We start from the raw sequence: 12,701 nt of genomic DNA on the forward strand, positions 1-12,701 counted from the left end.
CCTGAATCATTTGAAGCTAAAATAAAACAGAGGATGGCAGGGGGAGGGGCATGGCCGTTAGGGGGAAAAAAAAAAAAAAGTCAAAAAACACATTAAAATTTTTTCCCTTGGTGCTGACTTCTTAAATGGGAATGTGTTCCAGAATAGTTCTGCTATGTAAGCCAACATTTGTTTTAAGACTTTTTATTGTCTTTTTTCCTCTCTTCCCCTTCTTCCCCTTGCCCTCCTGCTCTGCTCTGCAGATTTACACTGACTGGGCTAACCACTACCTAGCAAAATCTGGCCACAAGCGGTTGATCAAGGATTTGCAACAGGACATTGCGGATGGAGTTCTGCTAGCAGAAATCATCCAGATCATCGGTAAGACCAGGGCTGAGGGAAGCACTGCGAGCTGACTCCTTGCATGGGGGAATATATAATTCAAGCTGAATGTATTTAACAATAAGATGAACCCTGAATAATACAATTTGACTGGGTCCATATGTCTCTGATATGTGTGGTTCATCCTTGTCTTAATTAAAAAATATGTTTATGTGAGCATGTTTGGAAGTTGCTGTTTAACCATACTTTAAATGGCCAGAACTGTATCTTACACACTTTGAATTGTCAGAAATGAATGCTCCATTAAACCATATGTCTCCCATGTGTGCATTTTGTTAGCTGGAGTGGCTCATACTTTCTGGGATTCCTTGAAACTGTATCCTGACCCTGCAAAGACAATTGTGGAAGATTTCATGTCAGCAGTTATTTTGCAGGGGCTGAAGAATTAGCAGCGACCTCCTTCGCACTTCCCCCTTTGCATGATTTGGCATATGGAAGCAACTGCTGCTAACAAGAGTGTTGTTACTGTATGACTGAGCTGTACTTAGAAAGGAGCTCTCTGTCAACAAAACCCTCTGCATTTTATTGCTGTGCCTTTTCTGCTTTTTTTCGGATTTTTTTTTCCTGTTTTGATTTTTAGGTTTCTGGGTTTGGTTTTTTTTCTTTCCTTTTCTTTTTTTTTCTTTTGACCAGGGGTTGGAAAGGAAAGTTTTATCTCATTGTTTACTTTTGCTTTTCCCCTCACTGTTTTTGTTTAGCAAATGAAAAGGTTGAAGATATCAATGGCTGTCCACGGAGCCAGTCTCAAATGGTAAGAATAAAATACATTTTTAGTTTGTGTTGGCACCACTGCACCTTCCTAAAATGCTTTTTAATATGGATTTATATAGAATATGAATATTCTGTCCCAATTTTACCATAAAGTTCTAATTCTTGTACAGTGTTCCTGATACTTTTTTCCACACATTCTTAGTGTTTTTCACTTTGTTTCTGTGCTAACTTTGGATCTTGAGATAACTTGACAGCAAAATTTCATCACTTCTAATTAATCCAGAACTGCCTTATCAGACCTGTTCTTCTGATGATCCAAATAATTTCATTTAGCTTCGTTTTAAGGGCAGTAAATCCAAGAATAAATTATTAAGTGGAGTCTTTGTGTCTGGAAAACTGGTTTGATGAACAACACTTGCCAAATTGTTTTTAAATATAAATAGCCTTTTGGATTGTCCACTGTGAAGTCCAGCTAGATGAACTGACTCCAAGACTTTCAGAAATAGCACTTTAGTCATATAGCTCTCTGAGCTATAGCTGGCAGCTGTCTAAAGACTTTTTAATACTCTCAGACAAGAAGCATTTAGTGACTGTGATTCATATGGAGTCTTATTAATCTTCTACTGTGTTTGTGGCTAGTCAACTACCACATAAGATGATACCTCCTTAGAAGACTGTGAAAGTGACAGACACAAAATCTGAGCCTCAGTAAAATCACCATACATTTATTGAATCATTTGCAATTCAAGTCATACTCTCCCATGCTGAGGTCTTTGCCTTTCTGTTTGCATTCAAATAATATATAAATAAGGTACATGGTTGTGTAGCTGGCAAGGATTTTGCAGTATAGTGATTTGGATGAGCTTGCATAATAGCAAACTGCTGAAACTGGGTTTAAAAATGGAAACAAAATAGAAAAGAAAATGCATTTGTTCAGTGCATTTTTTAATGGTGGAAGGTGCAGCTTTTCTTTGCAAAGTGTCAAGAGTTAAGGGGAAAGTTCTTGAGTACTAGTGAAGTTAATAATGGAGTCTTTTGGTTCTTACTGTTCAAAAAATGTGCAGGTTTAGAATAAGATTTTCTCTGACTTTCAGACTTTTTGAAACAGTCAATAGAAAGAATGTACATAATTTCCTTAATAATAGTTATTATTTTACTTACTCATATTACAGCAGCACCTAGTGGCTCTGGCTGAGAACTTTGGGAACTCCAGCGTGGAACTCTAATATTACACTCACAGATCAAGAGATAATCACTCTCTACTTTAATCACGTTAAAACTTGCCATTCCAGACAGGCAAGACAAACAAGGAGAGACAAAAGCACAGTAAAGTGGTATGATTTCCCAAGGTTATGTAAGTGGTTAGTGGCCATCGAGGATTGCTTAGGGACCCACCGCTCGTTGTCTATCGAGCTTCATTGCCATGAGAGAAGGACAAGCTGCGGAGAGAACTATTCACTCTAGCAATATTTGTATCTCCAAAACAACACTGGTATATGTCCTCTGTTGCACTTCTATGTGGCATAGGGATTCTGGATTTCATCTCTGGCTTCATGCAGCTATGGGGAAAACATGGTCAGTGCATGCCCATGCTGCAGCAGTACTTGTGGCTCTCTTTTGTGTTCATCTTTCTCCTCCCATAAGCCCATCTCTCAGCTCAGCCAGGCCAAAGAATTTGTCCCAGGTGCTCTGGGTCTCAAACCAGGTGCTTTGAAAACTCCTGTGCCTAGTCATACATCAGTGTTTGCACGGCGACTAAAGTGTCGCATTTAGCCACTTTAACTTCATAATAATATCTGTATTTATCCTTCTTTTGATACAATCTCTTTACTGAATTGCTTTTTCCCTACAGACTGATCAAATCATTTTCCTGTCTTTTCACATACTGGTTCTGTACTGCTGATTTCTAAAATGAGTTAGGAAATTTAAAATGAAGTTAAAGTAGTTCAAACGTGTCAGTTTTTCTTTCAGAGCATCTCAGAGACTCCAGGTTTTGAACCTGCTCTTCATTTGTTTCCTTTGGGCTGTGCACTGGTCTAACCTAACCAAAGACACAATTTTACCAGATTTTCAGGTAATTTTCCTTGGCAGTGCTCAATTTTGCTAGCCCACTCAGTTAATGGTAGGGCTATTCTCTTCTCCTTATAGCAGTGGACTCTGAAGGTGTTTGTAACATGCAGGGGAAAAAAATATAACAGTGGTTGAAGCTAGTTTGCATGTTGTATGTTTGACATACACTAGTATGTAACAATATGTCCTGTTAGAATTTGCCAGAACACCAGCCATCAAACCAGCAACAGTCAAAATATTCCAATAACATTTGTTAGCCATTCGTTCACCGCTTTCATTTTAAAATTTTTAGTTAATAAACCTCAAGAATCCCACTACCCTCTTCTTGCACATATGTTTTCGTAATCCTTGCTCTCATAACTTGCAATTAAGGGGAAATGTTTTCTCTATTAATCTGCCATTTGATACCCTTTCCAGAAGGCCATTGATACCCATTTTCAGGAGGTCTAAGATATTTTATTAGTTTTAAAAAAGCTAGGGAGCACTGACATGGATTGTCTGCTGCTGGAAATACTTGATATTCTCTGTGGATGAAATTGATAGTGGTTCATAATTAATCACTACCAATATTCCCAAGTTCTGTTCCACTCACAATTTGGTTTTCCTCTTGCGAATGGCATCATCTTTCAAGTGATTTTTGAGGCATCTCAATTCAGCTGTTGCCTTAGATTGTAAACATATTTTAATGTTTATTTTAAATGTATATAAAATGCTTGGGGTTTAGTTTTTCTTTAGTTCTATTGCAATGTGTTGCACTCTATGCTCATTTTGGCATTGGTATATAACATACTTGCAGACAAGGTGAATTGGCTCCATAGGTCCAAGTTCATAAAAATTAAAACCTGTGAAACGCAGCAGCACCCAGTTTCTGCATAGTTACCTTTACCAGGATTCTCGTGGCTTTCATTATGCTCACCCATTTGATGTTGAACACAGAACTTGAGAACCTGAGATGTACTGGGGGAAAAAGTATTTCATATTCTAATCTCAGAAGCTTTAAATAAATGAAATTTGTAAGAGAATTAGAGAGGTTTACTTGTTTGCTGGGTAAGTCTACTGTGGTGTAAAGATTTTGGTATTTCTAAGGAATTGTTATCATAAATATAATAAGGATTTAAACCTATGTGTATTACAACATATGTTGTCTGTCCACAGTGTCATGTAGAGTATTGCCTATTTTTTCTTTACAGCTATTCTTTCAAGGAGCAATATGGCATTTCATCTATTTTTTCATCATCTCTTTGAATCCCTTCAGTGGAAAACAATGCCACAATAATTTTTATAGTTTCCTTGTATGAAATATTCCATAAGTCTATCAATTAAGGACATTTCATATCACCTTTATTTAGAAAATAATGGGATTTCAAGGGTTTACCTTTTGGTAAAATCTGAAGCTAATTCCTTTCTGCCTCTTTATAACCCATTTGCTTCTTTAATTTCTGTTCCAAGTTCCCCCATCATTAGGAAAAGCAGGATAGAGTCCTGGGTAGAAAATACCTTACAAAGCTTTTATCTAATTGTTCAAAGAGAAAGCATTTAGAGTGTTTTTTTTTTCCTCCTGAACAAATTACAAATATAATGGAAAATCTCCAGTGTTTTGGCTTTTAACACATCACATCAGGCATACAGTAAGCATACAGAGCATAGCAATTCAATCCATCCTGGGGTAGTTGGAGAAAATGCAAGAGAATCAAAAGGTGTTGGACTGAAAATCTTTTAATGGTGACATTTGCAGTGTTGTCACTAGAAAATTTTACAAACATCATTTTTCTATTCTTTCCTCATGAAGTTTACAGTGCTGTCAGCAGTATAAACAGTAAAATAAATTCAAAGTTGACAAAAATTTTTTCTTTACTGCTCTTCAAGTTGATTTTTTCCTTCAGAGACTGATGCTGCCTTAATAGGTTTTTTTCTTAGAATTAGCTCTTGCTACTTCCCACAAGAACTGTTTCTGCCAATACACATCTAAGTACAAAAGCATCCTTGATTTTTCTTGGTAGCAGGGGTTTTCTCATAGTTATGATAAGGCTGGAAAGACCTTTCTTATTAAAGAGTCTCCTAGTGTTGTATGCATTTCGTGAAGACTATTTTTTATTTTGTCAATCTGATCTTTAGCACACTTTTCTACCAATTTATACAACCAAAGGTATGTGTCAAAGGTAATTTTTATGGTTTATAATACAAATACGCTGTGGTCCCAGCAGCCAGGACCCAGCACATGGCAATGAGCTTTTTCTTTTCATCAGCATTGTTATTGAAGTTTTCCTTCAGATACTTCCCCACCTCAGCTGGATTCTGAATTCGTTCAGGGGGGGAGTTCCAGGCTACTGGGTCAGAAAACTGCTTCAGGATCTGGCCTGTGTCCTCCCATACCCCACACCACTTAGGATTTTCCTCAACTGGGGCAGGTGTCTGGGCAACCCCTCTGGAAATCTCAGCCCTTGTTTTAGGCAAGCTGGAGACTACATAGAGGAACCCTGCTAGGTAACATAACAAGAAGGTGGTATCTTTGACATCCAGGGGAGCTGGACACTTTCAAAATGTTACGTGTCAGATCTGAAGGGGAAGAAGGAGATGAAGGGCTGGGAATTATCATCCCCTGCTTTTCCCCTAACAAACTGGGTGTAATTGCTAATACATTCCAAAAGAAAACTACCGAGGCCAGAATGGAAAAACAACATAACATACACATTCTCAACGGTTTCCATTACTTAGCCAAACTTTGAGAGATCACTAACACCAGGAATATTAAAATGGCAGTCCTGATTCTTACTCCTGACTTACAAAAGGTATAAGCCAGGGACCCGATTGCCTATAGCTGTGGACATGTATTTATTGCTAGGTTCCACAGAAGAATTATTAAATCAAACAGCATGGTGATGACTTACTGCTGCACCTCAATACAAAAGTGATTCAAAGCAAAATGTTTTGGTTTTTTTGCACTTTCACGTGCCCCTTAAGTAAAAATACAGGTCTTGTTCATCCTGGAAATCAGGGAGTTGAGAAGAGGTGTTGGAGCTGTAGAACATTGCCAAATTGATAAGAATCTTTAGTAAAAAGCTTTAGTTATCAACGCTACCACTAATTTTGTGTGAGCAGCAGTGTATCTGATAAAAGTGGGAATTGGTGTGACTATGTTTAGAACTAATAAGATAATTTCTACAACATAGTACTTTATTTCGTTAATAATGCCTTTAAAAAGATGCTAATAAATTAAAAATGTTTTGTAAAAAAGACAGAAGAATGCCAAAAATATTGCTTTATTCTATGAGACTGAAGAAAAGTTGTGTACATTAACAAGAGGAAGGCAGAGTAGGTCAATCAGTCCCTGCTTAACAAGGGAGCTTTTTCTGTGAGAGAGAAAGTTGAAGTGTGTGAAGCCTAAAGATGAAGTAGGACAAAGTTACCATATATACTGGTAGACATTGTTTTGTAACTTACTGGGCTAGATGTGCTCTGTAGTGTTCTTGTAGTCCCACAGAAGCCCATGGGGAGCTCCATCTCTACTTCTTTGCTTGGGTTTTTCTCTGGAGGAGGACAAGGTTGCAAGAAAATGGGGTGCATGCAGATCTCTTCTTAACAGGGAGTCAGCCTGTGGACAGGACAAATAGGTGGAAACTACAACTGCTGAATGTGCCACATGTGTCCTTCAGACTTCCTCTGACATGGATGTGCTGGGCGGACACTGTGGAGCAGCATCCATCCGTGTCCAGCAACGTCAATATCCAAGCATGATGTTCTGTGTCTAAAAATTATTTGTGAAAAACTGGGTAATTGTGTATAAAGTAAACATTGAGAGTTCTACTAAGGTTCATGAATTCCTTGTGAAAATGTGTGTGGTATGGTTGTGTGTAGCTCTTTGAGGAATGGGAAGCCTGAAAATATCATTCCTGTGTTCACTGTCAAGTGGGCCCACATGTGACCTCTCCCTGTCTGCACAGTCTTGAACTGTGTAAGAATCTCCGGCTTTGCTGGTGCAGTTGTTGGTGAGTTTGGCTGTATGGATTCAAGATACACTTTCTGTGCTTTGGAGCAGCTCCAGGTGAGCCTTCCACACAAGTGTGACAGATTGAAATATATACAGAAATTCAGCGGGGTGAAGAAATATGGTCTCTTGGGAAACTGGGAGTTCAATCTGAGTTTTGAAAACTAATCCCAGCTCCTTTAATGTGCAGGCCAGTTTCTTCCTCCTGTGACACCTATATGACCCCTTTTGACATCTGTATGACCCCCTTTTTTTTAAATTCGGACCATATTGTCCACACTTTCGTGCAGCCTCAAGCCATCTTGTTGTCCAGCTGGGAATTTCATGAGGACATTTTGCCCTCATTGTAGATGAGCCTGTCCCCAAATGTTAGCAAGCTCCTGACAATTGCATTTCTTCCTTGGACTTCTTAAGTGGCGGCAGAAGCATCATACTCCCCATTCCCTGGGAAAATTGGGTCATGGTAATATGCATCTTATCTATTCTTCGGTGTCCCACCTCACAAACACTTACTGGTTAATTACACATTTCTGAATCCAGCTCTTGCGGTTTGGCAGAATAAAGTCTTGTGCAATTAGGTTTTGGGGAGAACTGGGGGTAAAATACACATTAGAGCCACACTGGTAACAAATACTTCTTTTCACCATCTCTTCTCTCCTACCTTGCAACACTGGCAGCTCCAGGTGGAAGTGTGGACAAGGCTGACACAGCTCCATTATGAAAGGATATAAGCGGGTAATTTTCTGTGAGGGAAATGGCACTCCTCAATCTGATTCAGATTTCCCATTTTTTGATTGCACTTTCAAATAGGCCCGTATCTATTTTTACTTAACTAGCTGTGCTTTGTGAGTTTCTTCACTAGGTAGGTGATTTACATTCAACTTTTAACCTTTCTGGGATTCCCAGAACCCAAGGGCCTGATACTGTCATAGCCAGGAGCATGTCCTAACTAGCCTTCTGAAGATGATTTCTTGGACAAGTACTCTCATTTCCTAGGTAGGTTCAGGGTGTGATCTTCCTTTTAAGAACCAATCCCATTCCCACATCCTTCTCCAGTGACTGCCCTCAGCTGTTTGAGGGAAGGCTTTCTTGGACGTGTTTGACATATCCAGACACTTGCAATCCACTATTCAGCATACAATGTACTAGATGGCTTCAAAGCATTTGTAATTTGTTTGGCATTCAGTGAGTGTTGAAGCCAACTATCATTGAAGTCTCCCATATTTAAAACTCTTGAATCATGAATGATGACTGCAGGACAAAATTTTAGAAGCTGAACTTCAGGACTGTAGTTTCCTTCTTTGTTTTAGACATTTAGGAAAACAAAAACCAAAGCCATTTTATAAACTCATACACCTTGCTCATGCCTTTTTTTATGTAATTCTCTGTGCCATAGAAATTTAAGATTTCTCTGGCTAAAAGCAATGCATGTAGATATATCTACAGTGAAAATATGCACATATATTGAAGTTTGGTTGTTTTTTTTTGCAGATGATATTAACTTGACATTACAACTAGACTAAAAATGAAAATGAGAATATCAAGACTATAGACGTGTAACCTCAAAAGAAAAAAGATAAAGGGAATAATGAGGGTCTATCTAAGTATACATTTTGGGAATAATTGTGAATCTATGAATGGAGAGAATAAAGAAAGGAAAGAGAACAATTTCTGTAAGGGCAAGGTTAAAGGTGTTAATGGTGGTTGAATCTCAAGGATGTAGATGTTTGAATTCTTGTTTCAAGTTTTGCTGAAAAGAGATTATTAATGTTATTAACACAGCCAATTTGAGTAAGATGAGAGGCAAACTGGTTTAGTATAGAACTGGAAGAGGAGGAAATCCAACTGCTTCTGTGAACAAACCCTAAAATTTCCAGAAACTCAAGAAATTTAAGAGAAAATATAGATGGGATGACAGTTGGACAGACAGTTGCCTTTTTGTGGTAGACCAAGCATATTTTTACTCTGAGAGAACAAGGAAGCTGAGGAAAGGATGGAAGAACTGCTGCAAGTGTGAGATTAGTAAAGAATAAAGAATGGAAGACTTCATTCATCCTGCCTAAGAATGTTACTGTCTTAGGAAGGAAGGGGAGGAGAAGGCAACAAAATCATCTCTTTTTTGATATGGTTTGATTCTAGTTTGCTTGTTGTGAGACCTCTTTATTCTGCACTGAAACAAGCAATTCTCTTTACATTTAGAACATTAAATTTGAGAACATTAAAAGGACCACAAGATTTATAACAATCTTTCTTCACAGAACAGCTCAGAGTTACTCACTATTATCAGGCACTGATATACATATTCCCCTGAGTCACTCACATTTGACTGTCTGAAGTCATAAAAGAAAATGGCACAGGAACACATCCTGAGTGTTATTTTACTAGGCTAGAAGTACATTATTCATGAAGTATAAATTGTGCGCTGTTATTAGCCTTTTTGTTTACGCTTACAAATCCTTTGTGTTATTACTGTGTAGAATCATATGAGAATAACTCATCTAGATGTTAATGAAATAATCATGTCTTGAAAAGTACATATATTGTGATGAATACTTATACAGACTCCATGAAATCTACTGAGTCATTAGGTTAGGGTTGGGTTTGCTTGGTTAGGACTGGAATTAGGGTTATGCACACATTGCTTCTTAGACCAAGACTACCAAACACTAAAAGATCTTTTTATTCCTTAAAGTCAACTGTTTTCCCTCACACACTGCTTTCCTTCTCCCTCTCCCCCCTGCAATTCTTTGCAACTCACCTCCCTTCAATCTCTATCTGGAATATACCACTCATGCCACTGAGATATGACCATCTCACCCATCTGTCTCTTCTCCCCATCCCTCAACTATATTTGTCAGGAACGTCAGTTGATCAAAACTTGAGTTAAACTGTATTGGGAGGACATGCAGAGATTAAATGCTGCAGTGTGCTTGAAAACTAATGGGTGATGTACAGTGTGAAGTATTTATTGTTTGAAGAGATGCAGTTTACAGTCACTCCATTTCACCCATCTCTAATTAGCTTTCCATGATCTTCTATTTTTAGTTGGGTTTTCTGTGGTGGGGTTCCCTCCCGCCCCCAGAAATGTCATGTGAACATTCCCTGAAGTTTTGGAATTGAACTAATATATATTAGCAATACACATGCTTACACAAAGAGGTGAGGAATAAATGGCCTTGAAACCTCCATTAATAGGAATGCACTGAAAAGTCATAACATAAACGTGCAGTTAAAATATATACCCAAAAATTGACTATGACATTCATTCTAGAAAGCACCTGTGGTTATAAGACATTAACAGATTTTTCCCAGACAGCAGCAGCAGATTACAGTAAATATGTGTGCTTTATGATGGTGTATTTTTATCATCTTCTATAGGGAGAGTATGTTATAAATACTAGGAATGTCTAGAATGTTTACTGGATTTAAAAATAGAGAAGAAAGTGCATGATATTTTGCTGAACAGCAAAAAGGCATATTTAAGCTGAACAAGAAAATAAACAATGTATCTGAAGTGGTTTTATTTTACAGTATAACCAAACAAGGCTTTCTGGTAGTGCTGAGATTTTGTCAGCTTTCTAGATTTTTTCAAATGTCTGATTATTTTGGAACTGTGGCAAAATGCCAGGTTTTTTTAGTTACAGTTGGGGACTTCTATTTAAAGATTTTCTAACCACTCCCACTTCTGCTTAGACTTTTGTAATTTTGAGTGCTGTATGTTATTTAGAAAAGGTTATTGTTCTGTGTCTGTTGAGTTTCCTTGGAGAGGTAGACTTTTCACAAAAGAACATTTCTTAACGCTGAGGTGAAGTCCCCAGGCCTTTCACTCATCCTTCTTCCTGAAATAATCTGCCACTGCCTCTCTTGACAATGCAGAATTCTGCAGCTTCAGTAACAGCAAGTCTCTTGAGAAGCGATGCGCACGTGTGTTTTGGTGTTTGCCTCACACACATGGTCATGAATATGTGTCAAGTACCTTGTGCTGTTTTCTTTGAAATCTCAATGATTCTACACACTTCCAAAGGTATTTAAGCCACTCTCCCTCTCATGTGTGAAGGAAAGTTTGTGGGAGCTTTCAAATTCTTGGAATTTTTGTATTACCTGGGCATCTGTGAGAGCATGAGGTGGCCACTCTTCTACAGATTTGCCAGAACTACTATCTCTGTTCCTTAGAGTGAGTCCAGATTAAGTTTAGAAAAGATCTACTAGACAGATTTTGAGAATTAAGCATCAACATCTGCAAACAATAAATGAGGGCACACACCAAGTGTGAGTATCATCAGCTTTCACTTGGTTGGGCTGGGAAATGCAACTACTGGCAAGATGTTTTAATGGAGATACAGGAACTGTGCAATGGTCCATAAAATGCTGTCTGTGGTAAAGCAGCAGAGGGTGCCAGAAATCAACAAGTTGTGGCTTCCATTGTAATTAAAGGAACTAGCAATGTTAGGGTGGGAATGGCTTGCATTGTGAGTTTAGCTGCAGAAGGGAAGAAAGAAGACACCTTTTTGTAATTTTAAACACTTATGTTTAAAATTATAGTAAACACTGTCCAACAAATGATCAAGCTTTTGGAGGTATGGTGTGGTGCATTATGCCTAGGTGACTGTGCTGGTCACTGAATCATCTTTTAGCCGCTGTACATACCTGGTATTTAAAAGCTTGGCCTTAAAGCAAAGAGACTGCAAGACATGAGAATAATAAAGTAACGCGGAATGTCCTAGCAATCTAGTGTGTTAATTACAGACTAATGTGGCAACAAAAACTATCCTGTCTTTCCAAATTTAAAATGATGATGTACATTAAAAAGCCTTCACAACCTCCCCCACTCTCCTGTTAGAAAGTAAAATAACAAAAATTTGTTGCATCAAAAAAATTCGAGTTTTTTTGGCAGTACTGCATTACTTCCAGAATATAATACAATTACAGTGTTAGAAAAGGAAGAGAAAGAATGAAAGTAGGTGCATACTGAAACTACTGTGATCTGTCCAGATGTATTTTCTCACTCTGCCCTTGATCTTTGCTGGAACAGAAGCTGCCTACATCTGCTGCAGCTTAGTGTTAGCCTGTTTCATGGAAAGAATGCCAAAACTGCTTGATTTTACAGTGTCTTTTACATATTCACCATTTTGGAGTTCCTTGACTTTTATGCACACTGACCTGCCTAACCTTGTGCTTTTATTTGGCTGTAATTATATTCAAAGAACAAACTCCTCTTTGAACCCTGCTGCAAATCCCTTCCACTTACAGCCTCTCCCCAGTGTGCTGTTGCTGGCACACATGAATAGCACACAGCAGTGGTCCATCAGGTCAATATTGCCTCTCTGAGAATGACAATGTGAGGGGTGGCTTAAAAAGAACAATTGACCCTGGCATTTTTATTCCTTCATTCTCCTCCTTTTACCCCAATATCTAAAGTTGCTGTGTTAGGGAGTTAGAATGGACTTCTTTGCCTGCGCTTCCAGTGTATATTTATGCACTAGTGTTGCAATCACCATATATTCCATGAAATGTCAAAATGAAACGTGCTGTGTTTGTCAGGAAAAGTCTCGTG

General features: G+C 38.2%; 1 protein-coding gene across 10 annotated transcripts in view; it reads left to right on the top strand.

The window, feature by feature from the left end:
• The window catches only part of NAV3 (neuron navigator 3), a 526,195-nt gene that overhangs the window by 340,998 nt on the left and 172,496 nt on the right, over positions 1-12,701 (top strand). For all 10 annotated transcript variants that reach the window (XM_039570170.1, XM_010413726.4, XM_010413727.3 and 7 more), the window contains 2 exons: positions 243-360; positions 1,080-1,132. In XM_039570170.1, coding sequence (XP_039426104.1) covers positions 243-360; positions 1,080-1,132 — 171 coding nt within the window. The remainder of the gene's footprint in view (positions 1-242; positions 361-1,079; positions 1,133-12,701) is intronic.

Source organism: Corvus cornix, chromosome 1A (assembly GCF_000738735.6).
Source record: "Corvus cornix cornix isolate S_Up_H32 chromosome 1A, ASM73873v5, whole genome shotgun sequence".
Lineage (NCBI taxonomy): Eukaryota > Metazoa > Chordata > Aves > Passeriformes > Corvidae > Corvus > Corvus cornix.